At 46.9% G+C, this 26,429-nt stretch overlaps 1 protein-coding gene across 5 annotated transcripts; it reads right to left on the bottom strand.

Annotated features, from left to right (window-relative positions):
• Positions 1 to 1,756: 1,756 nt before the first annotated feature.
• plekhm1 (pleckstrin homology domain containing, family M (with RUN domain) member 1) lies at positions 1,757 to 26,429 on the bottom strand. 5 transcript variants are annotated; one of them, XM_076297904.1, is made up of 13 exons: positions 26,205 to 26,429; positions 25,301 to 25,392; positions 20,624 to 20,877; positions 18,646 to 18,789; positions 17,209 to 17,694; positions 16,086 to 16,857; positions 14,688 to 14,862; positions 11,248 to 12,450; positions 10,422 to 10,567; positions 9,039 to 9,232; positions 8,330 to 8,393; positions 5,660 to 5,817; positions 1,757 to 5,253 (listed from the first exon to the last, which is right to left on the bottom strand). In XM_076297904.1, the coding sequence occupies exons 2-13, from the start codon at positions 25,352 to 25,354 to the stop codon at positions 5,145 to 5,147; spliced, it is 3,759 nt and encodes a 1,252-aa protein (XP_076154019.1). In that variant the 5' UTR covers positions 25,355 to 25,392; positions 26,205 to 26,429; the 3' UTR covers positions 1,757 to 5,144. The 5 variants fall into 5 exon arrangements, with proteins under 5 accessions (XP_076154019.1, XP_076154021.1, XP_076154022.1 ...); XM_076297906.1 differs by having other exon boundaries at positions 25,301 to 25,607; XM_076297907.1 differs by lacking the exon at positions 26,205 to 26,429 and adding an exon at positions 25,533 to 26,196.

Here is a 26,429-nt window from a genome sequence, read left to right on the forward strand (position 1 = left end):
CCATATTGTTCTCTTGTTGTTTGATCAGAATTGTGTATGCATAGCTGCCAGTGCTTTTGGTGGTGTTTACCAAGTCAGCATCTCAGTTTACAGACCTGGGGGGTATTCCAAGTACGTGGTTTGGTGACAAACCTGGGTTAGTTAACTCAGAGTAGGTGGTAAACCTCCTAATAGAAGAACTATATGGCTTCATTCTCCTAACAAAACAATACCATAGGGCTCTTGTTGTAGGAGGTTTACCACTTCCACTACCACTCTGAGTTAACTTACCCAGGTTTGTCACTAAACCACGTACTTGGAATACCCCCCAGCTAAATTCACAGCATCATCCCCAGCATTGGACGCCATTAAGAGACCATCCTACGACCAGCACTAAGTAAACTCTTTCTGTAAGGGCCAAAATGTCTCTATGCAGTAGGCTACTCAGCTGTGGCCACATGCTGAGGTCAGATGATATTGTGGTCAGACACCCTTCCTTTTGCACACAGACAGTTTGCCCTTAAAGTCGTTGGAGCGTGTCTGTTAAACACAGCCTATGCTGACATTTCCGCAGACATTTGCCCTTAAAGGTCTCTCCAGGGTATCTATTAAACACTGGCCAAGCATGCAGACTCTTTTCCACACACAGAGCGTTTCCCCAAATGTGGATCGTGCCGACACCCTTCCGCAAACACTTTAAAATAAGTTTTAGGTTCCTTTTGACAGCGCACTGATGTACAATAAGCAGAAAGGAGTCTCTGGCATTGCCACACACATACCACTTGATACTGCACTACGTCAGATCAGATAAGATAAGATAATACTTTATTGTCTGTTACACAAGGGTTACAGAAAACATTTTACAAGGCTCCAGTCACAAAGAAACAATCACACCGACATATACAAACAAGACATGGGGTGTTGAGGTATCAGCGTACTGATTGTGCTGTTGTCACAGTTAGGCGCATGGCCTTTTAGTCAGTTTCAGACAAATTGGGCACCCCCTTTGCGCTACATGGGTACCCAGTATTAGGCCTACATTGAAAAGAGCGGAATTCCTCTGTTTCCTCTCATCTCTGTTTCTCGAGGTCACCAAGTACTGTCCCGTGAGGGAAATTTGGTCTCTGCGTTTATCCCAATCCGTGAATTAGTGAAACACACTCAGCACATAGTGAGGTGAAGCACACACTAATCCTGACGCAGTGAGCTGCCTGCAACAACAGCGGCACCCAGGGATCAGTGAGGGGTTCCTTGCTCAGCCGTGCCTACTGGTCGGGGTTCGAACCGGCAACCCTCCGGATACAAGTCCGAAGCGCTAACCAGTAGGCCACGGCTGCCTCATACTGGGGTGTGGCCTGCTACAGTACTTTGTCCAGGCGTTATAGAGAGTGGAGAGTGGTAAGCCTTTTAAGTATTTTTTTGGGGCTTTTTTTGCCTTTATTCTGACAGGATAGTGAAGATAGACAGGAAGTGAGTGGGAGAGATAGAGATGGGGTGGGATCGGGGCATGACCGCACGTCGGATTCGGACATGGGTCCCACTAGCGCCCTCCCCCCCCCCCCCCCGTATGTCTTTTAAACTTATGTTCTTGCATCAAAGGAATCAGTAATTGCTTACACCTCAGCTGCTCCAAGTGTGTTGGATGCTTTAGTGGTCAGTTCAATTCAGCAACTTCAAGTTAAGTTCATTAAACGTTTTTCAGCTAGTTAACAATCTTCTGAACAAATGACATACATCCTCTCAATGTTCAAAGCACATAGCGCAGTCGTTAGATAGATAGATAGATAGATACTTTATTGATCCCCAGGGAAAATTCAAGTTGTATGCATTTCGGCAGTGCTCAGGACAACGTATCAGTCCTTAACACAAACAAGAGAGAACATGAACATAAACAGCCAGGACTACATCTGGTAGTTTATACACAATTTAATCATTATCCGTCATCAAATCATCATCATCAGTATGATCACCTCCATAGTCTGCATCTGGTTAGGCACTGTATGCCTGCGTCATGTCATGAACGACCCCAAGGGCACCATCCCGAAAAGTCCCCAATCAAACACGGGTAGCCTGGTGATGAGGGCGCACTAACGTCTGCTCCCACCCCCAACAAGAAGTTGGCAGCAACCACATCTGGCTCAGATGCGGCCTGGATGTGGGCAGAATCCGGCAGCTGCTGCCCTGATTCCCTGTTGGCCGAGTGATGGTGAGAGAGGGAGCGAGTTGCCCCGGGGGTTAAGTTTGGTCCCTCGGGGACACAGAGAGATGTGGCAGCTATAACTTCAGCCTGAATAGTAATGACCTCTGACCTCTGGTTTAGTCAGGGAACTCTCAGAATGCATCTGTGAGCTTCATTTATATAAATTAACTTATTTATAATGATACATAATGCTACGATCAACTGACAGCTGACAGCTATTGTTTCTCTGTGCTGGAAACAAAAGTCAGTAACTGAACTAAAGTTCACACTCATTAATAACAATAAAAAATAAGAAATAATGTTTAAACTGTAAAGCTGAAGAGTACTGCGTGCCAATTTGTTGTCTCACTAGATCCAGTTGAGTTATTAGAGAAATGGCCTTTAGGGCCATCTACTGGGCCTGATTAAGTGGTGCAACATCAGACAAAAACTCATTCAGGGGCTGGGCTATCAGCAAAAACCTTAGTGAACACACATAGATTCACTCATACATTTACAGACTCGTACATGCATACAGCTACATACATACATACAGATTCAGACATACATACACACAACTGTGAGACAGCACAACAAGCATTGCAATTCCAGATTTGTAAAAAGTGTCTACAGGCATTTGAAAACACAGTCTGCCACATTCAGAGAATATGTGAAAGGTCACGAAGACCTCAACAGGTTTCCTGATGCGCGCTCACTTCTCAAAGACCTGATGGTATGTGTAAGTGTGTGTGTGTGTGTGTGTGTGAGAGAGGGTGTGAGTGTATGTGCATGTGTTCAGTTCGCCGTTAAAACACCACCGAACACCTCTCATTAAAGTGCTAAAACATGGCACTGAAAACTGGAGTTAAAGACAAAAAAGAAACAGACAAAACAATTCCTTCATATCTATCTTCATGTTCTTGCCTCTGGACATCAGTCTGTTGCTGACCTCTTTACTAAGATTCAGCCACAAAAGGATGCAGGATTTAGATGGACTTTGGTATTAAACAGTGCCCTCTGAAATGAACGGTCAGGGCAACAATGATTTAATTATCCATGTTGAGGGATAATCATCATCGTCATCATCATGTCCTGGCAAGAGGCTCTGTGTGTGTGTGTGTGTGTGTGTGTGTGTGTGTGTGTGTGTGTGTGTGTGTGTGTGTGTGTGTGTGTGTGTGTGTGTGTGTGTATCTCCTGTATCTCCAAATAAAGAAACAAAAACAACTAAAACAGTCAAACTCTGACAATGCCAGCAATAAATACGTAAGTCCTATCATGTATATACAAAGTCTTTTCTGTCAACGGTGGACATATTTGGCACCTCACACAGATATTGGTGAAAAAGACTCCAGTCAAGTCCAAGTGAACATTCTCCGTGACGGATCCACAACTGAGAAAGGCACAGAAGAGTTTATGTATCACCATGGTTACGAGTCCAGTGCCACGGTTCTCATCCCGGTGTAGGGTGGCCTTGTCTGGCTCGGCCGTGAGAGGCCAATTTTCCTGGTCTCGTAAAAGTGTCCAGACTGTGTTAGTCTTGGTCTTAAGTCTTTAGGCCCGTTCACACCAAGAACGGTTATAAGAATGATGACGGCATACAAGTATCACTCCAGCTAAAATGAATGACAAAGTCCACATATAAACTATAACGATAACGACGCTAACATCGTTAGAATTACAGTTGTCATTCCTGATGTGAACGGCTCTTTAGTCTTGTAAACATGATTAGAGCTCGGCTACACCAGCATAAAATAATGTAGAGGCTATATGCTTCAACGCGAGAGAAGAAACTAAACCACCAAGTTAAAAAAAAAATGAGCTTCAACTCAACAAACATGCTTAAGAGATGCCAGACCATCTTTTTTTTTTTTTTTTTTTTTTTGAAATAAAGAACCCTTCAGTCCGTGGCAAAGAAAGGCCTCGTTGACCTTTGGGAGAGGTCAGCTGAAGGTCAGGCGAGATAGATAGACAGTGAATTGTCCTTCAAGAAGTCCTTCAGTCCTTGGCAGAGAAGGCCCCGTTGACCTTCACGTGGTGGCAGAGGTCAGCAGAAGGTCGCTCGCTCACGCGTGCGAGAGACAGAGAGAGACAGAGAGAGACAAAGAGAGAGAGAGAGAGAGAGAGAGAGAGAGAGAGACAGAGAGAGACAAAGAGAGACAAAGAGAGAGAGAGAGAGAGACGGACCCTCAGAACAGACTGTGGTCTTGACGGAGCCACTGAGGCGTGTTGATGTTGTGTAGCAGTGAGAAGCGGTCTCTTGGCACCTGAAGAGTGACCGGCTCTCGAGTCCACAGGGGCTGTCCGGGACAGACGGACACACACACACACACGCACGCACACACACACACACATACACACACAGAAAGAAACAGGCATGTACAACAGTCGGTGCTTATCGGTCGCCATGGTGTCGTCGCTGAGGGCAACTACAGGAGCCTCCCAGCAAAAGTGCAAAGGTGATAGTGTTGGTCCCAAGACACACCACTGTTAGAGTTCAAAGTGTCGTCCAGTTCAACAGCACAAGCAGAGTGTGCACCTCCTGCTCGTGCTGTATGTATGTATGTCTGTGTGTTTGTGTGTGTGTGTGTGTGTGTGTGTGTGTGTGTGTGTGTGTGTGTGTGTGTGTGTGTGTATGTGTATGTGTGTTTTAATAAGAGCACTTGTGACTGAGATGACCACTCCAGAGGCCCTCTGTTAAGAAGTGACATTCGTCCTCCAGTCCAGCTCCCCCTCTGACAACCGAGAACTGATTTGTCAGGAGGAAGGCGGCTAAGGGAGGCAGAAAGGGACAAACAGCACCCCGTCCTTGACTCCTTTTCCTGGTCCTTGGCTCAGACAGCGACTACAGAAAGCCCGCTGGGACACACAGTGCCTGTGAGCATCAGGAGAATATCAGTGCTGGTCCATTCTGTTCTCCTAGACAGGAGAGGAGGGAGCGAGCCCACGGGGTACGGCAAGCCTGGAGGGACCCACAGAGCGGCAGTGCTCAGTCCTGCAGGTCTCGCTCCAGGTACCTCTGCAGCCGGACGCAGCGAGGACACGTGGGGCTGTCCTCTCTACAGGACGAGTGGAACACCGCCTTACAGCCCTTACATCTGATGGAGGGAGGGAAGGAGAGAGAGAGAGAGAGAGAGAGAGAGAGAGAGAGAGAGAGAGAGAGAGAGAGACAGACAGACACACAGAGAGAGATTATTAGTAGTCAAAAGGAAACCAACAAGAAGTAAAAACAACCCATATCAAAACCTCAAACCCCCCCCCCCCGCCCCGAGTATGAGAGTCAATCAGACAGAGAGAGAGATGCGCAGACAAATGCAGAGTTAAAAGAAAAATGAAAGAGAAGACTAAACCATAAAGGATGTTACATTGAGACAGAAAGAGTGGTTGAATTACTGTGCCCACTCTCTAATAAGGCCTACGTCATTGAGGGGTGGAGGAAGGAACGGTTACGTTCTCAGCGTGAAAGGGGAAGCCGGAGCAGGCAGAACACACTCGCTCGCACACCTGCTAGTGGTCTCAAACTGAAAGGGGAAGATGATGTCATCGGCGTTGCAGATCTGACAGATGAACCCTCGCTGGGTGCACAGGTCACAGCTGTGCACGTGGTCGGCCGACAGGTGGATCAGCGAGAGCAGGACGGGCTGGTACTGACCCTCCGCTATCTGGGAACGCAAGACAAGAGGGATTACACAGGAGCATTTATGGAGAGAGAGAGAGAGAGAGAGAGAGAGAGAGAGAGAGAGAGAGAGAGAGAGAGAGAGAGAGAGAGAGAGAGAGATATGTTCCCTCCATACTTTGTATGACTGCTTTGGCAACACGAATGTCTTATTTGTCATGCCAATAAAGCATTTTTTAATTTGAGAGAAAGAGAAAAAGATAGAGAGAGAGAGAGAGAGAGAGAGTAAGGAAGGAAAAAGGAGAAGAGGTAATGTTTCCAGTAGAGATAAGAGCGATAAAGAAGAAGACCAGAAGCAAAAGCAAGAGGAGAGATATGATAAGATGAGATATTGTTTCCAGGCAGCTATCAGGTGAGAGGTTAATTCAGGAGACAGGATGTGTGTGTGTGTGTGTGTATGTGTGTATGTAGCTGCATGTGTTAAATCCTAGAGGTGTGTACATAGATAATGCCGTATCCAGATAACTGTCTGCAGCAGCACAATTGGCAAGTCATGGTAAGTTAACAGGGATATGACATGGTAGGTTAACAGGGATACTTTAACAAATACTCACTTTGAAGTCATTGCATTGTTTATGTATGGAGCTGGTACGCAGATTCATTAACAGTTTGATTTTCATTTGTGTATGGGAGTCAGATGGCACAACAGTTTTTATGCTTTCTGATACACTTTCCACTAACTGTGGTCTAGGGCAGTGTTTCCCAAACTTTTTTTCTGGGGACCCACTTTTTAAAAATAACAGACCATCACGACCCATCTATCTATAAAGCAAGAAGCGTCTGTGTGTGTGTGTGTGTGTGTGTGTGTGTGTCTGTGGCACGCATATCTCGCTGACCGTTTGTCAGACTGACCTAAGATTTCGTATGTGGCTCGCGCGTGGCACAAAGGTGTGCACTCTCGATTTTGAAGATTTTTGAATGCATATTTCAAAATATGCTTATTTACGTAGGACGTTTATCGCTGCACTGCACTGTTTCCAAGGGGACCAGTTTAAGGGGAGCTCCACCCCATGGATCATGTACTGACAGTAGCTAGGTCCAGAGAACGGGCTCTGCTAGGTCTCACTTTGATGATAGTCAGTCGCAATTTAAACAGATTACTCGGGAACCGCTTGTGGGTTAAGATGCAAGATGATTATCATGCCTGACCTCAACAATAAACACTCCCTGTATGCAGTTTGCTTGCATAAAATGATTACTTGCAACAACACGCCAACAAACACGGGTATGTAGTGACCACTCGAATAGCCCAGGCTACTTTGGACTTTCAAGAGACTTTGACTAAAACGACAATTCCGACTGCAAGGTCCCAAATTGAAACGAGCGATAGGCTGATGCCACATAGCTAACGTTAGACAAGTTGCAGACTGAGCGACGGCACTTATCACGCCATTAAACACGGGTATGTAGTGACCACTCAAAATAAAAGTATGCGCAAGCTTCGAATAGCATTAGGAAGTTATTCAGTAAGCTATACACATTTAGCCTTAACTCAAAACAGTTGTCATTATGTCATTCTGCTCTGTAGAAATGTCACATGCAGCCATGCCTAAATTTATTAGAGGCCACATTAATTATAGGCTAATATATTATAATATTCAGTATTCATTATTGAATGCTTAGCTGGAATGATGTTTCCCTATCATCCTATTTTTAAAGCAGGCATACCTGTGGGCATGTAATTGAGCTACGGGTTTTCTTCAGGAATGGCATGTTTGAACAGGCACTGCACTAGTTTCTTCAAATCTACCCTGCAACCACCAATATTGTTTTAGGCCACAGATTCTCCAACTTTTCTATGCCTCCCCAACCATACATTGCTATAGGATCTAGATAGATAGATCCTGCTTTGAACACGGTTGTGTTGCATTTTGAGCACCATCAGCGTGAAAAGTTGGAAATGACTACTGAAAAGACGTTTTAATGCGCATCCGAGAGTTTGGGAGAAATTCTTGCATGTTGCGCATTCGTCAGCATAGTAAGCTGTTCCTGTATTTCTAAAACATTTTTTTAGCTTTCCTGGAATCAAATGACAAATGGTATCAGTTAGGCCTATAACACAGCATAAATTGTGATGGCGACCCAAATAAAATCTCCTGAACCAGACTTTGGGAAACACTGGTCTAGGGTATTGCATCGAGCATCAGCAAATAACCAGTGTGTGTGTGTGTGTGTGTGTGTCAGCCTTAGCAAATAACCAGTGTGTGTGTGTGTGTGTGTGTGTGTGTGTGTGTGTGTGTGTGTGTGTGTGTGAAATATAGCAAATAACCAGATAACCGTTGGTACATACTGATGCTCATACTGCAGGATATTTGAATATGAAAATGGTTGGGATACACACCTCTAGTGCAGTGCTCACCTGCACGCTCATAACTTTATTTCTAGTAAGCTAGCAGGTGAGAGGTTAGGAAGACAGTGTGTGTGTGTGTGTGTGTGTGTGTGTGTGTGTGTGTGTGTGTGTGTGTGTGTGTGTGTGTGTGTGTGTGTGTATTTCTCACCTGATGCAAGTCCATGACACTGTAGAGCTGGTCAGACTCCAGGACGTAAGTCCTCTGCTTGAGCCTGAGACACAGAATGGCATTAAACTAAATACCTTTGGTGTGTAGACAAAACAAGGCATTTGAGGACATCATTTTGAGTTTCAGAAACACAGATTGACAGTTTCTTCACCACATTCTGACTTTTTATTGAACTAATCGATTAATGGTTAATTCATCGATTTGTTTGATTAATGGATTAATGGACCATGTTAAATCGTTATCATAATCGTTCGTTGCAGCCCTACAAGGGTGCAAGTGCACGTAGTGGGACGGGTCCTTCTCCGCACAGTCAGGAGCGTAAAAGCAACACCAAAGAGATTTTTGTACCTTAAAATAATGTTTCCAAAATCGTTTCAGTGGTTCATTAACTCGTAAAAAGGGTGAACGGCACTTCTGCATTCGCTTCGCGGCCCTCTATCGGCTATAACCGCACTATGTAAGTTTGCCAGATCGGGTAGTGGATCTGTAGTTCGATGGAATGAGACATAAGAAACTACAAATTTGACTTGCTTCTGATGTCGCAATAAATCATACATTCATAAAATCATGCAACATACTCTACCTTGTCTGTGGACATCGTTATTTGCGAAGCCAGTGCTGGATAAACAAATAGCGTGCGTGCGACAGAGGCAAAGTGCTTTGGTGTTTGGTGTGCATGGACACTCACTTGGCCTGGAGCTTCTTCTTGATTCCGCTGCGGCACAAGAGCACGTAGTCACCCAGGAGACGGAGCTTCCGCCGCAGTGACTGCACGGTCGCCATGGTTTCAGAGTGCTCGTAAAGGTCAGGGTTCAGGAGGTCAAGGTTGAGCAAGGGCTCGTGCTCAATCTGGGCAAGGAGCTTCAAGACCTGTTTGGAGACCTGTTACACACACACACACACACACACACATATAGTCAGAGACACATAACACACAGAGAAACATGCACATACAGTATGCACATACATACTAACAACTGTAGGCTAAAACGTTGAGGCAAAAGTTACCGAACCAGTTCTGAAGGAATCTACTTGGCTAGTTGAACGAGTGTGAATATGTGCCGTCACTGTTTGAGTAAAGTGTGAGAGTGTGTGTGTGCATGATTGCAAAGTTGCATGACAGGATCTCATTAACAACAACAACATGAGCATGTAACTGCATGGTTTTGTGAGAGAAGGACAAAGACAAAAGCAACATGTTAAGAGAGACCGTATATTTGCCTGTGTCTCTGTACATGTGTGGATGCATGCACTATGTGTGTGTGTGTGTCAAGGGAGAGAGACTATACCTGTGTATTGGAAAGTGAAAGTGAAAGTGACAGTGAGTGAGTGAGTGAGTGAGTGAGTGAGTGAGTGAGTGAGTGAGTGATAGGCCTGTCACGATAACAAATTTTGCTTGATGATAAATTGTCTCAGAAATTATTGCGATAAGCGATAATATTGTCGTTCTGAGAATTTTCCTCGGGAAGAGGAAGACGGCCCACTTGTTGTGTTTTTTTTCCCCAACTGGGAAAACTGCAGCGGATGATTGTGTTTTAGATGCATATGCATGTTTGTGGTGTTGCCGCTTTTAATTGCGACTGTTTTCCAACAAATGCGACACACCGACTCGCACACGTTCAGTGGTTCACCACGGGCATTCGGTTTAAATCCGAAATGCTCCCACACGGCAGCTGTCGCGTTTGGCTTAGAAACCAATTCCATCTTTTTTGTCTTTATTAGGCGTAGCCTAATCGAACTCGCAACTAGCTTTCTCTCTGCCTAGTGCCTACCGGTATACTTCTCACGCGGCTCTAGCTGCACTCTGTGGTAGGCTACGCCAGTAGTCCCGCCTCCCTATACACCATGCGACTGACAAGTGACTGACATGAGGGTTCACTCATGGTTACTCTAAGGACCCGAGAGAGAGAGAGGGAGAGAGAGACGAGGAAAACAAACAAGCATGCAAATGGCATTTATCGCGGCCAGAAAAATTATCGAGCTAATTTTAATTATCATGCGATTAATTGATTTATTGAATATTGCGACAGGCCTAGTGAGTGAGTGAGTGAGTGAGTAAAAGTGCCTTCACCTCTCGTGGCGTCAGGTCCCAGTTGTGTACCAAGCGGGAGGGGATGACAATAGCGTCGCCACGGTGACAGGACTCACAGTAGTACTGAGCGGAGAACTCACAGAGTTTGGCTTTGCCCATGGACACACCGATCTTCTTACTACAGCCTGGACACACACACACACACACACACACACACACACACACACACAGACACAGACACACACACACACACACACACACACACGCAGAGAATGATTACATTTACATATACATTATAACCGTTTATCACAGCAAATAGCAGCTATAGCTAGCAGCGTTTAAAGGCTGAGAAAAGGCTCTTTCATGTGATATCTGTGTGATGAGTAGGCTACTTCGCAAGTAGATCAACAGAGAAGAATGTGTGAATTTGGACGTCCTTTGTGTGCCTGACGGTAGCCTAGTGTCAAAAAGTGAAACGCTGCGCCCATGCTGCGGGTTAGACTGCCCTTAAAGGCTACTGATGACATTTCATGATCCCTACTACGAGACACTTTCTTATTTTTAACCGTCGGAGCCTATGAGAATTCACCTGTATCTGGCTGTATTTTTTTTGTGGTATATCCATTTACCCGCCACAGTGGCTGATAAGTTGACCAAATTCACCCGCCAGTGCACAAATTCACCCGCATTTGGCTGGTGGCGGGTGCTAATTTCCATCCCTGACACACACACACACACACACACAGGCTCTTACTTATCTAAAGAACACTAACACACACGTACACACACTTATTTAGAGAACAGGAGAGAGAACACACACACTCTTACTTATCTAGAGAACACACGAACGAACACACACACACACCTGCGCATCGGAAGCTCTGGGCGTCCAGCCCTCTCTCGATCGGCACGGTGCCCAGGTGTGGCAGCAGCCCTGCTGCCTCGCCCTTCAGCCGGTGCTGGACCAATCGCTGCACGCTTCCCTGTGCTAACCACACCCCTCCAGCACTGACGTCGCCGGTTGCTCCTCCTCCCCCCACTGACCCCGCCCCCGCCGCTGACACCACTTCCTCTTCCTCCTCGGTCTCCAGGTAGGAGTCCAGCGCTTCGCGGATGAGACCTCTCCACGTGCGCGCCTCCTCGCCGCTCTCGGCCCGCAGCGTCAAGGTCACCCCGCCCGAGGTCACGACCTTGAAGAACTCCGGCCCGCCGCGGGCCGCGTCCGGCACCACGTCGCGCACCGTCTGGATGGCGTGGCGGAAAAGCGGCGCCTTGTGACCTCCTCCTCCTCCTCCGTCGCCGTCCACGTCATCGTCGTCGGTGCTGGACGCCGTGAGTTCGGGTTGCCAACGGAAACCGCTCAGGGCCTCCAGGGACAGAGAGAGGAGCAGCTGTGTCCAGTCCTCCGTCGGGGGGGGGAAGTGGGAGAGCGATGTGCCCTGAGGGGACGCGGCCGTCAGCTGGTACACCACCGCCTCTTTGATGGCGTCCGGTTCCGGATCAGCGGGTCGCGTCCAGTCCAGAGCGAGGGGTTGAGGAGGAGGAGGAGGGGGCGGAGTCAGGGCTGCGCGGGCGTGTTCTGGGCTCGCCGGAGTGGAGGCGGGCGTGGACAGCGGCGACGGCGTCGTCGTCGTGGTGGTGGTGGTGGGCGTTTCGCCGTCGGAGTGCTTCCCCGACACGCGGAGCACCTCCCACACGTCGTCGTCGGGGCTCCTGTTACCAGGACTGGCGCCGTGGCGAAGGCCGGTTGCCGGGCGGATCTTGGCCACGGCCTCCTGGACGCGCTCCACCCAGTCCTCGGCCTCGCCGCGCGTCCCCGCGCGCAGGTGCAGCCGCTTGCCGCCGGCGAAGGCCAGCAGGAAGCGGCCGCCCTCGCCGTCGCCGCGGAGACGCGCCTCCTCGCAGCGCAGCAGGGAGGAGTTGTCGCAGGCCGCCCGGTCCTCGGGGTCCAGGTAGAGGCGCAGCTCGAAGGGCGAGAGCTCGCAGTGGTGCTCCCACCACATGCCCACCGCGCTGCGCTTCTCCAGAGGACCCAGCTTCAGCAGGCCACGGAACGGGTTGGACAGACCTGAGGAGGAGGGGGGTGGGGGAGAGAGAGAGAGAAGAGGAGAGAAGAAGGGAGAGAGGAGAGAGAGAGGGAGAAAGGAGGAGAGAACAAGGGAGAGAGAGAGGAGAGAGAGAGGAGGAGAGAAGAAGGGAGAGAGAGAGGAGAGAGAGAGAGAGGAGGAGAGAGGAGGAGAGAGAGGAAGGGAGAGAGAGAGAGAGAGAGAGAGAGAGGAGGAGAGAAGAAGGGAGAGAGGGGAGAGAGAGAGAGAGGAGGAGAGAAGAAGGGAGAGAGAGAGGAAGAGAGAGAGAGAGGAGGAGAGAGGAGGAGAGAAAAAGAGGGAGACATATGTTATATTTGTTTTTCAATGTTGCTGCTTCAGGGCTTAATGAAAGGATAGGGATTGGATAAAACAGCAACTTACAGAAAGCTACTTCATTGAATGTTTCCTTAAACTTTCGCTATGCAAACGTTTTTATTCAATAATGAGCAACTTGAGGGATGGTGGAGAGAGAGAGACATATTTTGTATCAGTGAATGTTATGACAGCTCTCCGCATTTTACCGGTATGTGTCAGCAGCTTAATGTCATAAGCTATCAAGCTAACACTAGCATCATACACACATGGGCTCTATACAGTGCGGTGATGGGACACTGTTACATGGTTGGCCACTGACAGCTGTATTTTAGGAAGACTCCTCTGTAAACTCTGGTCTACTCTTTGGCCCATTCTGTCCTGGCCTGCAGTGTGTGTGTGTCATGCTCTTCTTCTCTCGTGACTCTGGTCTCAGGTCCTCTGGTGTCACACACACACACACACACACACACACACACACACACACACACACACACACACACACACACACACACACACACACACACACACACACACACCACTTCCTCTCTGGCAGTCGCCTGACTTGATAACAGGAAGACAGACACACTGAAGCCACAGCACCAACAGTGGGTGATCAACATATTATCTTCTGCCACGCTTATGACTGAATAACTTCTCTTTTCTTGCTTACGCAAAGTGACCACACATTTTCAAAAGTAGCAACATAAACATCATAAATACTGTTATTGCTGCTGTTTTATAATGCTAGCATCACTGTTGTGGTCATAGCAGTATTAGCACTTCTAGGGTTAAGAACAGTGTTAGCCTACAGCACAAAGCTAGCAGTGTTAGCCTACAGCACAAAGCTAGCAGTGTTAGCCTACAACACAAAACTAGAAGACAGTGCTGCTGCATTGCCAAAGGTTTCACCAGGCTAACCCGCCTTTAGGGTCTGGCTGCTTATGGTAGTTGTGTGCACATCCCACCTATCTTAAGGTCAGGTGCAGGACAAGGTATATGACTAGGTGCAACAAAAGGGATGTTTTTGTTTTTATTATTATTATTATAGAAGTTTAGGAGCTTTGGTGTGTGGACACTGTGCGGACATTCTGTTCAGGTTCACCAGGCTGCAGTGCTACTCATGTTGTCAGTTAATTGTTTCCCAATTTTTTTTATTCATGTGTGCGTGAACCTGTAGCGTGAACGGTGTCTGGATCACACGGAGAGACAGGGCAGGGCAGGGTCAGGGTTAGGGTCAGGGACGGAGTCCACTCCACTGAGAGATACTTCGTCTAGGCTGCGCTGAATAAACACAACCCTAAACTAAGCCTGTTTCCGTACTGTATTACCGCCAGTAAACATTCTTCTGTGGCTTTTTATGACGGCCAATAAAACATTATGTCTGCCCTAATGACCTGGAGCGATAGGTCAGGTTTACAGAGACAGCCATACAGACAGGCACACGTGCGCACACGCACACACACACACACACTAGCACACACACACACACACACACACACTAGCAGACACACACACACACACACACACACACACACACACACACACACACTAGCAGACACACACACACAAACACACACACGCACTAGCAGACACACACACACACACACACACACACACACACACACACACACACACACACACACACACACACACACAGAATGTAACAGTCCTCAGCAAACACACACATACACACACAACCTCCTTTCCTCACCTATCGGTCTGCGGTGGACTGGTAACAGTCTGAAAAAAATATTTTCTCTCACACACACACACACACACACACACACACACACACACACACACACACACACACACACACACACACACACACACACACACACACACACACACACACACACACACACACACACACACACACACACACACACAGCTCTCTTCTCACCTATCTGTCTGCGGTGGACCACGCTGGGGGCGACCTGGGGGACTTCCGGTTCTGGTGGCGGGGACAACGACCCGTTCATCAGCGCCGCTCCAAACGTGGGCTGATCCGTCAGACTACCGGATTCATCCGTCTCAGGTTTGTAGAAGTCATCCTCCGAGATCCAGGAAGTGGGGCCCTAGAAAAGAAAGAAGGTTAAGGGTCCATTAAGGGTCAAGAAGCCTCAACTGTACTGTACAAACTTAGTTAAACATAGTTCAAAATGAAAGTTCACTGACAAAAAGGGTCACAGCAGACCCCTTTATCCAAAGTGACAGACTAGTAAAAGCTGGTTTGAGAATAGAACCTGGGTCGAACATTAGTTTAGTGGTTAGTTACAGTTACTGTAGGACCTGGGTCGAACATTAGTTAGTGGTCAGTTACGGTTGCTGTAGGACCTGGGTAGAACATTAGTTAGTGGTCAGTTACGGTTGCTGTGTGGTAGGAGTAGGTTTCACTAAGGGCCCGTCCCAATACCTCCCCTACCCCTCGATTTTTGCCCTAACCCTCGTTTTTGCGCGTGCACGTGTAGGGCTAGGGTGTCCCATTACTATAGGGAGCAAGGGGAAGTGCTATTTTGCCCTTAAAATCAACCCTCAAAACGTAGCCAGGACCGATGCAGGCTTAAAACGAAGTGGGAGATGAAATTACCCTGGATACCATGCGAGCTCAGAGAGCCGGCCAAATTTCTCATATATTTTCGCAAATAAGCATATTAAAATTTCGGAATATGTTGGAATATGTTAGCTGGATGCACATCTGATGGACTGTTGAGTTTTGAACACTAATGTTAGAAAATATCTCACAAAGCTATCTGACGATGTTCATGATATCTGCTGAGTGCTTTGAGAGAGTCTGCCCATTAAATAACGTTATATCTGATCTGGGTAGTTTCGTCAATATTTAAGGTGGGTGTTCTGGCGTTCACATGAACACGAATATCTTTGTTGATTAACTAGACGTAGATAAACCAGCACAGCCCACACAACAACGACTGCTGGAATGGGCATGTTCCTGAATGAAAATAGTAGCAGGCTACTACCGGTAGACACGTCGGCGCTGCGCGTGACGTAGGTGAGCACGTTTGCTACGCTAATTTGCATTTAGTGGTGTCCCAATTTATAGGGAAAGATCTTCACCTCCACTTCCCTTGTCGAGGGGGCTTTAATGTTGAGGGCGATCAAAACCAAGTGGAAGTTTTAAGGGGGGAGAAATGGGACGGTCCCTAAGTGTCTTTTTTTTTTATTTGACAGTGCAGGCCCAAACTTATAACAACTGATAAGAGATTCAGTCAAGTGTACACCAGCACACAAACAGTGCACAGGGTGTCCTAGCAACACACAGGAAGTTCGTCCCACTCACCACGTCTGTTGATCTACGCCTGCTCATGGTGCTCCCTGATCGCCGTGGAAACACCGCTGGCTCTGCGGGGCTTGGGGATGGGTGGGTCGGCTGATCGGGCTTCTTGGTGTCTGTTTCGGGGTCAGAGGTCGTTGCTGTGGTAACGGTAGATTCCGCTGGGGTGGGAGTTGTCGTCGGGCCGCCGGGGGAACGGTTCCGTCGCATTGGGCTCCTGTTGCGCTTGTTCGGTCTTAGAACCTCCACCTCCGTGTCCATTAAAGTGCTTTGCGCCACCTGCAGGTATGTGCAGCCGGTTTGCGTGTGTGTGATGCCTGCGTCGGTGCCGTGCGCGTGTTCCGTGAGTTGTGCATCGGCTGCTGAAGACTGCCCAAGGTGTGTGTCTTTGATGCATGGGTCACTTGCTGGGGTCGAGGTGAGCAGAGCGTCTTTGCTATCGAAGGGGAACTGGTGTGTGTCTCTGACCGGTGTGTGTGTAAAATGTACATCCTCAGCTGAAGCGCATGTGACCGGCGCGTTGTGAATCTGTTTGTGTGCGCTGTGATCGTCAGCGGCCGTGACCGACGTCAGATTTGTGTTGAGAGTGTGTGTGAGGTGGGAGTCAGGGTCCGGTGTGTGGGTGCGAGGAGGTGATGGGAGGTGTGTGTCGGTAGTGGGTGTGTGTGTGTCGTTGTCTAGGCTGCTGAAGGCTGTGCTCTCAGAGAGATGGTCGCCGGTGAGGCCGGAGATGTAGGAGTCCTCTCTCATGGAGTCCTGACTGGACGTCGTGCTCTCTCTGTCACACACACACACACACACACACACACAGGAGAACACCACTTTAGACAGATATGCACACAAACCAGTATACCCCTTTACACATACACATGCGCACACACACACACAGGAGAACACCACTTTAGACAGATATGCATACAAACCAGTATACCCCTTTACACATACACATGCGCACACACACTAAATCCACATTCTCTTCCCTCATGCTTTCCTGGTCTCTTCATATACTCTTTTGATAAACACACACATACATACATCACAACACACACATCTGTGTACCTTGCCTGATCCGTACATTTCCCCACACACACACTCTCTCTCACACAAACACACACACTGCCGTACTCACTCTCTGTAAGGCTTCTTGGCGTCAGCGTGTCCAATCTCCCACGAGTCCCTCTCGGGGCAGCGGAACTCCGTCCCCTGCAGGAGGCTGTCCGAGCTCAGGCTGGACGACAGCTGCGACGAGCCCGTGGTGTCCAGACTCAGGTTCGACGACCTCATCTCCGCCACCCCTTCCGTCACCCCGCCTCCACGACCCGCCGCCGCCGACACCACCACCACACCCACCGCCACGTCGGAGCCCCCCGACGACTGCGAGGCCGTGTCCCAGGATTCTTTGCGCTTGCCGTTGCTGCCGGCGTTGGCGTGGAACGCCTGGTCGGCGGCCGGCGGAGGACAGAGCCCAGCGAGAGCCAGTGGCGTCACGGTCCACTCGTTGAGCACGGCCGACTTGTAGGAGAGCTGGAAGGAGAGCGAAGCCAGGCCCTGGAGGAGGCTCAGCAGCACCTCACGGTCCTCAGTGTCCAGCAGAAGCGCCCCCTGCTGGTAATACCTGGCAACAGCACCCAACAACATACACACACAAAAACACATTCACATTCATATTCACAAGGGTTTTCAACTGACTGTGACCCAGGGCCAGGGACCATCATTCTGACTTAGGAAGTAACCAGAGGATCACCACTGAATTGGAAACAGTGATTCCCAAAATACAGTCTGTTATTGCACAAGGAATGTGTGTTATGTTACATACCCTATGAGCTTAATAGTGATACCCAAAGAGAAAAGTACATAATTGCATGAGGAATGTGTGCTATATTACATACCCCTATGAGCTTGGACTCGTACGAGCAGGCTATAGCTGTGTAATAAATACCCAAAATCATACTGTACCCTACGACCTTGGAGGTCACCTTCAACACAAAGCATAGCTTCATAAAATACCCATTACATATCCTGCAATCTTGGAGCCATATCATAACTACCCATAATTCCCTGAGTGTGCGTTACATACCCGGCGAGCTTAAGTCCTCCCTCAGCAGCGAGAGGAGCCATATCATAACTACCCATAACTCCCTGAGTGTGCGTTACATACCCGGCGAGCTTGGAGTTCTACCTCAGCAGCGAGAGGAGCCATATCATAACTACCCATAATTCCCTGAGTGTGCGTTACATACCCGGCGGGCTTAAGTCCTCCCTCAGCAGCGAGAGGAGCCATATCATAACTACCCATAATTCCCTGAGTGTGCGTTACATACCCGGCGAGCTTAAGTCCTCCCTCAGCAGCGAGAGGAGCCATATCATAACTACCCATAATTCCCTGAGTGTGCGTTACATACCCGGCGAGCTTGGAGTTCTCCCTCAGCAGGGAGAGGAGCCATATCATAACTACCCATAATTCCCTGAGTGTGCGTTACATACCCGCCGAGCTTGGAGTTCTACCTCAGCAGCGAGAGGAGCCATATCATAACTACCCATAATACCCTGAGTGTGCGTTACATACCCGGCGAGCTTGGAGTTCTCCCTCAGCAGGGAGGCCAGGTAGCACTCCAGCAAGCTGTCGTTGAGCGCCAGGCGGACCCAGGCCCGGCACCGGCCCACGCCAGAACTGATGAAGTTCAGCCCCTCCAGCTCCAGAATCACATCTCTGCCGAGAGACACGGGAACACAGGATTACTACTCAAATGAAACCAGGGTTCAAAGTTAACTTTTTAAAAACGAGAACGTCTAACAGCAGACAGATAAATTGTGAAATTCATCAGCCACTCAAAACATGCTAAAACATTATTGTGTGTCTTGAGATCTACCAGCTAATTTTGAGCCCTGAATGAAACCATCACAACACATTCTCTCAGAGGAAATTCAGCAAAACATGGACCTTTACAATTAAATCATTAACACAGTCAACTATAGAATCAAATCTTAATTTGGCATTACATTTAATCAAAAATGCTTCTTTAATCAAAAATGCTAGAGTATTCATTCATACAAACTGTTGTTAACAGTTAACATTGTTGGACATTTTAAATCAGATCAGAATATTGTATGTTGATTAATACCAAAGTACTTTAAACAATAATTGAACACTTAAGACTTAATTAACTGATGTTTGTACAACATAGAGCTAACAATAGAGCTCGAACACAGAGTGAAAACAAAGATAAAAGAACATGGGCACAGGTTTCTGGGTAGTTTCCACTGACGCCGGTCAGAACAATGCCCTTTGTTACTTCCCTGATGTGCAATCTATCTGAAAAATAACATTAACACTACCTCGCTAAGTGGTCAGACTGGTTTTTCCTGAACGGCCCATCTGAGAGCAAACATTCCACTGAGGTTTACCCAACTATCACAATAACAACATCAGCAGAGGATGGCGATGTAACTATGACGACTGCAGAAACAGCCAAACACATCAAGCCTTCGCATTCCACACTACACAATCTTAATTAACCGATTCATCTTAAACTGAATAGCCATTAATAGCCATTTTTGGTTATTCCCTGGTCTTTACTGTTTCCAACTGAACCACAACTGTCACCTGAACCTTGTGTCTGAAAATGTAGTTCCGCTCTATAATGTCCACTTTTGCAACCACTTTTAAAAGTGAACGTTGAGCCCTGTCGATGTGTATTAGTATCAAGGGGACTGATCCCACTTAAAAGGGGAGAGGATGAAAGTAGTCAACCTGAGAGCTCAGAACCAGTCAAAGGTCAAAGAGTCAGACAGCAGACGCCTGTCTGGGTTCAAGGTTCACATAAACCCAAAGAATGAAATTTCTGGAATTTTCTGGAATTCTGAAGTCAGCACTTCAGTGGATTAAGTCCACCCAGCTGTGGTGACGGTAAGGAGTTTTTTTTTTTCCCGGAGAACGTTTGCACAGCGCCTCTAATCAATGACTTTCAGTTCTTACAATTATATTAACTATTGTGCCCTTTCTGAAAGCAAGCTCTGTTATCAGGCAGATAGAGACCTTTGCTAATCACTGAAACATGGCGGAAATCTACTTGGGAGTACAGCAAGTCTATAGGCTGACTTGCTGACTGTGCTTTCTTCAACTCCATTACTTCTTGTTTCTGTACTGTAATGACTCCATATGGGGGGAGGGATGTGATCCTGGCCTTCTGTCTTTCTCACACACACACACACACACACACATACATACACACGCACAGTAGTGAATGATTCCTCTACCTCCTGAGCCACTGTCACACACACACACACAAAGTAGTGACAGAGTGCAAAGTGAGCTGATGTCCAGACAGAAAGGTGATAGCGATGCCCCACAATTCCTTGCACCTGGTAACAATAAGCCATAATTGCAAAGCCTATTCATATTCATAGCTTTCCTGGACCTCATGACATTTTCAATCGAGGTCAAGCGAAAGTGGGCAGAAAAAAAACAACAAAAATCAAAATGCAACCATTGAGTACACTTCCTCTTGGGTTGAGCTGAAAAAGGATCGTGACCTTTGACCTACCTGTGAGTGACAGACTTGAGCAGCCCCCAGAAGTCCGGCTGGGGGAGGGTGCCTCCCCTGCCTCCGCCCCCTTTCCTCCCGCGACCTCCGACCTCAGACCTGACGTGCTTGCCCTTGATGCCGTGGATGAAGGCGGCCTCGAGCGCGCAGCACAGCAGGTTGGCCTCGGCATCCTCACTGGTCACCGCCGTGTCCGTCGCCACGTAGCGCTTCTGCAGGGCTTTGATGGTCTGGGCGATCTTCTCCTTGATCCACTGCAGGCCAGAGCGGGGGGAGCACAGTGAGGAGGGAAGAAACAGGAAGAGAAATCCACCACGACAACACAAAGGGAAAGTGAGACTGACTACCGACTCTGCAGAAAGGCACAAGACTCAAGGTCATCACAAGACTCAAGGTCATCTTAAGTGAAAGATTTTATTTTTTTTATATCCTTTCATGTTGTTGGATTCTGATTGGAGGATCTTGGATGAGCGCTGGGTAGTAAGGCCCTGGTGCCATGTCTAATTGTGGTTAGACCTGCCTGCCGTTATGCCATGTCGTGATATTGGTCAGTGTTTCCCATACATTGACTTATTTGTGGCGGTCCACCACAATATCAACATTGACCACCACACAATGATTTTCCTGGTTGTACTAAATTGTGCTTAAATCTGGTAAGAATCATAACCGCGCTGCACTAATTTCTTAAAAACTGTTGCATTCGAGTTAATTCTGCAAACCTACCACCACAAATAGAATTCAATTCTGGGAAATTGGGAAACACTGTTGGTGTTTTATTAAAATTCCAATAAAAAGGCACTGATGTTATACTCAAAACAGTCACTGCGCTACTACAAGCTATTCCATATTAACAGTAGCCGAAGTAGCCTGATGACAGTAGTGTTTTAATCGTAAATGTGTGTTTCAATAAGAACCTCAGATCGCACTGGTTTTTCTGGCACAATCTGGTGTGAGCCAAGCAACAAACCCCCAACACACATGGGCGACAAAGTTATAAATCGCATCTGTCAGGATTCAGGAGATAAAAGTGTATGAGAGTGACCTTGAGGGCTCTGTAGGATGACAAACTATCACAAACACAAATCAGCTGGCTTCCACTTCCCCTCCCCACAGAGCCAGTTCGACCAAAGTTACGCTGGAGAACACCCAGGAGTGCACAGGAGGACATGGCATTGTGGGGGGGAAAAAATTCTCTTCTCTCTCTATGTGCTGTCCACCAAAAGAAGAATTGGTAATAAGACCGACCAACCACACACACACACACACACGCACACGCACACACACAAGGAAAGAAGGAAAAAGGTCAGCTTTGTGGAAACTCTCGCTTTAGACACTCACTATTAGTGTCTCTGTTATTAAAACAAAAACAGGAGCATGGAAAGAAGTGTGTGTATATGTGTGAGTGTGTGTGTGTGTGTGTGTGTGAGTATGTTCATGGTGAGCGAATGAGTGTGTTTGGAGAATGGAGAATGAGTGTGTTTGGAGAATGGAGAATGAGTGTGTTTGGCCATGTGAATATGAGCCACAGGCTGCACTAAACACACAGGTCACCTGATCTCAGCTGACCCTAAGGGGAACTCCTATACACAGCTCCATGTGCCACAGAGAACACTGCAGAGAAAAGCACTGAATCACCCTGGGAAGTGTGACAAGTGGGAAGAAGGGAAAACACGCTACTAACTAATCTGATGAGGATGACGCATCTGCACCCAACAGTTATACGATCGAAGCAGGAGTCCGAAGGCCAACACAACACCCATTGAAATCGACATTCGCGTCTATGGATTTGACGCTCAAGAGATGGTTATGGTCATGGGATTTGGCAGACGCCTTTGTCCAAAGCGAAATAGAATTTTTTTTTTAAACTTCGGTGTTGACGGCGTCTGTGGGCTTTGCTCCGTTAAAAGTAATGGAGTTCTACATTTTTTGGGGTGTTGGCCTTGAGAGGTGCTGCTCTGCATAATATGCTAGAACAGGATGCTCACTCACTCATTTATTCATTTAGATAATGCTTTTATCCAAACCACTTACATACATCAATTCCAGTTTCCCCACTCAGAGCCACTCAGAGTTAAGTACCCTGCTCAAGAATTGAATTAGGAATTAAACCCTCAACTTATCTGGCTGATGCTTGCTAGCCCAGCTCCTTTGCTACTATGGTACCACCGCCCCATACTGAGAGGTGGCTGTAGAACAGTGGTTCTCAAAGAAATGCAACCATTTATTTTTTTAACATTACTATTTTTCCAAGTTGATGGGGTCAGGTGGGGCTTAAAAATACCCCACCTCCAAAGTGGGGAATGACAGAAAAAGTTTGAGAACCACTGCACTAACTCAAGAAAAAAACACAGCAAACCTGACTCAAAATCAAGTCAAGACTAATGTGATTTCAGACCCAAAGCGGGTGCCAGTCAACTAAGGCTAAGCTTCAGGACTCAGTTCAGCACCGTAATGTTTCACTTGAGAGAGAGAGAGAGAGCGAGAGAAAGAGAGAGAGAGAGAGAGATGAGAAGAGAGGTAGAGAGAGAGAATCCCACCAAAAGGAAAAGAGGAGAGCACTGTAACTGTTTCTTTTAAGAGGGTTATGATGACGCTATTCTTTTAATCCTAAGTCACCCTCAGCTGACTTAAAGGTATCGCCAGTGATTATGGATGATGTCGTCACATCCGTTGACATTTGAGCCAAATACCAACAAAACACCAGAGTGAACTCAGCAATCAACCCCCTCCCCAATTTTCCCTCTCTTCCTGGCACCCCCTTTTGGTGATACTGTTATAGGTTGGAATAGTTTTGGTGGGAAGGCTTGCTCCACTGTCCAGCTGTCTGTCTACAGTTCACATAGCCAGGAATTAAACACACTCAGCACACAGTGAGGTGAAGTACACACTAATCCTGGCGCAGTGAGCTGCCTGCAACAACAGCGGCGCTCGGGGAGCAGTGAGGGGTTAGGTGCCTTGCTCAAGAGCACTTCAGCCATGCCTACTGGTCGGGGTTTTAACCGGCAACCCTTCGGTTACAAGTCCGAAACGCTAACCAGTAGGCCACGGCTGCCCCAAGATGGAATGGAGAGCTAGCACATTGTCAGAAGAGTCAGAAATCAACTGCAATCCCTGACAGTACTTTTTTAACATGTGGTTTAGCAATAGTGAACTCCTACTACTCCTATTTCACTGTTCTTCCAGGGGCACATGAAGCTTGTAAGTCTCAATATGTTACAAGTGAATTGGAATGGAGCCCCCCCCCCCCCCCCCCGCACATGGTACAACATGGCATTACGAGACAGTCCGGATGACGATAACTGGTGTGCACTGTGCATGTCAACTTCAGTGTATCTCTGTGGATATGCACAACACATAGCTAAGGCATGTTTGACTTTGCATCAAAATGATTGTTTCTTAATATTATGGTCCTATTTGTAGGTCAACTTTTTAATCTAAAAAAAAACCTCTACATAACACTTTTAACATGCTAAATGCACTACAGGTCCTTCTCTGATGAAAGTCATTGGGAGTGAACAGATCAGCTACATAATAAAGTGCAATAAAGTTCCTTGTAAACTTCAGTTTGTTATAACTGTTGGATTTAACATCAGTTTGGCAAACGTTAAGTGTACAATGCTTCTGCATTCTGTGATAAAGACTGTCCTTATCTATGCAGAGTTTTGCTTCATGTCCACTTCCGTTTGCTGTTAAACAATCTGAATGCCGGGATGCGTTTATTACTCAGTACTTGGATGCATCACTTCTTCAAGGGGCTTTGCATTAATGTCAGCCTAAATCTTTCCTATCAGTCGCAGTCATCCAGACCATGCTTCATAAACCAAATGTGTCACCTCAACTATGCTATGAATATAGATCTTACAATGTTTGCTAAGTTAAGTGCCGGAGTTCACGTCCTTGTCTAGCATTCAATGGTCCCTTCAAAAAGGAAAGAAGAAAGAGCCTTAATCATTGATCCTAAACACAGACAAAAAGCTAAGTGTGGCAGTATAAATTTGCTGCCATGTTAGCCATGTCATTCGCTTTACAAGGGGGAAGTCTTGGCAATGTGTGTGACTGGATTATGCAAGTGATCCATACGACCCTTCGCCATATATTTTAAAGCATAAGCACAATAGACTACATGAACATGCATGACATGCTCCATAATAAAAGACATCAGTGATCTCTTCAACAGCAGAACATTCCAGAATAGAACTCTTTGACCTCACATCATGTGAACTCTATCACCACCGACTCCTCCCCCCCTTGACACATTTGTGAAGACAAGCCTTGTTTTTCCACGTGGAAAAAACCTAGGTCTTCTATATTTATGGCTGTGCATTTATGTTGGAATTTGTGCCAACTTTGATTTTTAGTTTAACACTTGAGATTATTTAATATGCAGTGAACAGTTATATTCTGCACAGGACTATGCAGTTTAAACTAACTAAACTAGTTTAGATAACTTCAATGACAGTGTTGTAAAAGGGCATGCCGTCATAGTGCCCAATCTCTCCTTGTGATAAGCTAAGGACCGAAACTCATCACCATTGTCTTTATGAGGCTATCTACTTCAAATGGGTTTATATGATCATTCACTGGAGTTAATCAAAGTGTATATGTCGACTAGTTGCTAAACAAACATGAGTCTGAAAGGTAAGAAAGAAAGAAAGAAAGAGGATCACCGTCACTCACCTGTTTCACGTCTTTGGTGTCCGGGCCCGTTTCTGTTGTTTGGGTAGCAAGCATGACTGCTCATCAACATCCGATCACTCCCACATGACACTCTGGAACACAATCAGGGAAACAACAAACTGTCCTGTTCAACAAACAACACAGGCAAGAGAAAGGTGTTGCCACAGTTAAGATGTCAAAATAAGGGCTCTGTGCAGCGCAAGACACGTATGTAGAAATATATTCAACTGACGGTTGCCACTTCAGGGAAAGGGAAGCGATGCAGCGTTAGCTCAAGTGACAGCTGACCACACCAGACTGACTTCCCCTATCGGATCAGATAAACGTTAGTCACGCCTGCAGACAAGACAGCAATAGTCAACCTCGGTGACTTCCAAATTACATACATGTATGTAGCTAGGATATAAAACAAACAGTGTGTATATATATATGGATCAATGCTAGCTAACATCTTGGCGATTAGCCTACGTTAACGTAACTTCGGCACAGTAGGGTACTATTATTTGGTTTATGTGCCCACCTTTGTTTATCAGTTAACGTCAGAGCCAGTTTAGATAGCTGCCTTGATCGGCATACAACATAATATCAAGATTTATGTCAGTAACAACAGTTATTAACGTTAACTTCCTAACTCCTAAGTCTAGGTATCACACTAGGTTTGGTATGTTATTTCCCAGCTAGTCAACTAACGTGTAACATTTCAGCTAGTTAGCCAGCCAGCTAAGTCCCGTCAGCATTCGTTTTCCTTGAGCCACAGTGCAGTCGTTTCTAAGGATTGACTCAAACTACTACTTGAAAAAGAACACGGTACACAAATTCAAATAAGTTCAAGTTACGAATGTTGCTATAACAAATATACCATTGACCATTGTGTTAAGGCCAAAACAAGCCTTTGGGTCCTCACCTTGTTTTGATATTTTGCGAGTGACTGAAACGCTTCTAAGGATACTCGGCAACGACTTCAACTCTTAAGGCAAAGGGAAAGTACGTTCCAGTTCAGCATTTTGAAGACAACACTAAGGCTGTCACTTAGAAATCATTCTCCAGAAAGCTGTAAAAAATGAGCTAAAGCAAGCACTTGCTCGACAGCCAAAGTTGTTGCATTACTCCGCAAGAGCCGCGGAGCATC

The sequence above is a fragment of the Alosa pseudoharengus genome, unplaced genomic scaffold, assembly GCF_046254945.1.
Source record: "Alosa pseudoharengus isolate Yale_2024_CS ecotype anadromous, Long Island Sound unplaced genomic scaffold, YU_APseudo_1.1 YU_APseudo_1.1_scf_21, whole genome shotgun sequence".
Classification (NCBI taxonomy): Eukaryota; Metazoa; Chordata; class Actinopteri; order Clupeiformes; family Clupeidae; genus Alosa; species Alosa pseudoharengus.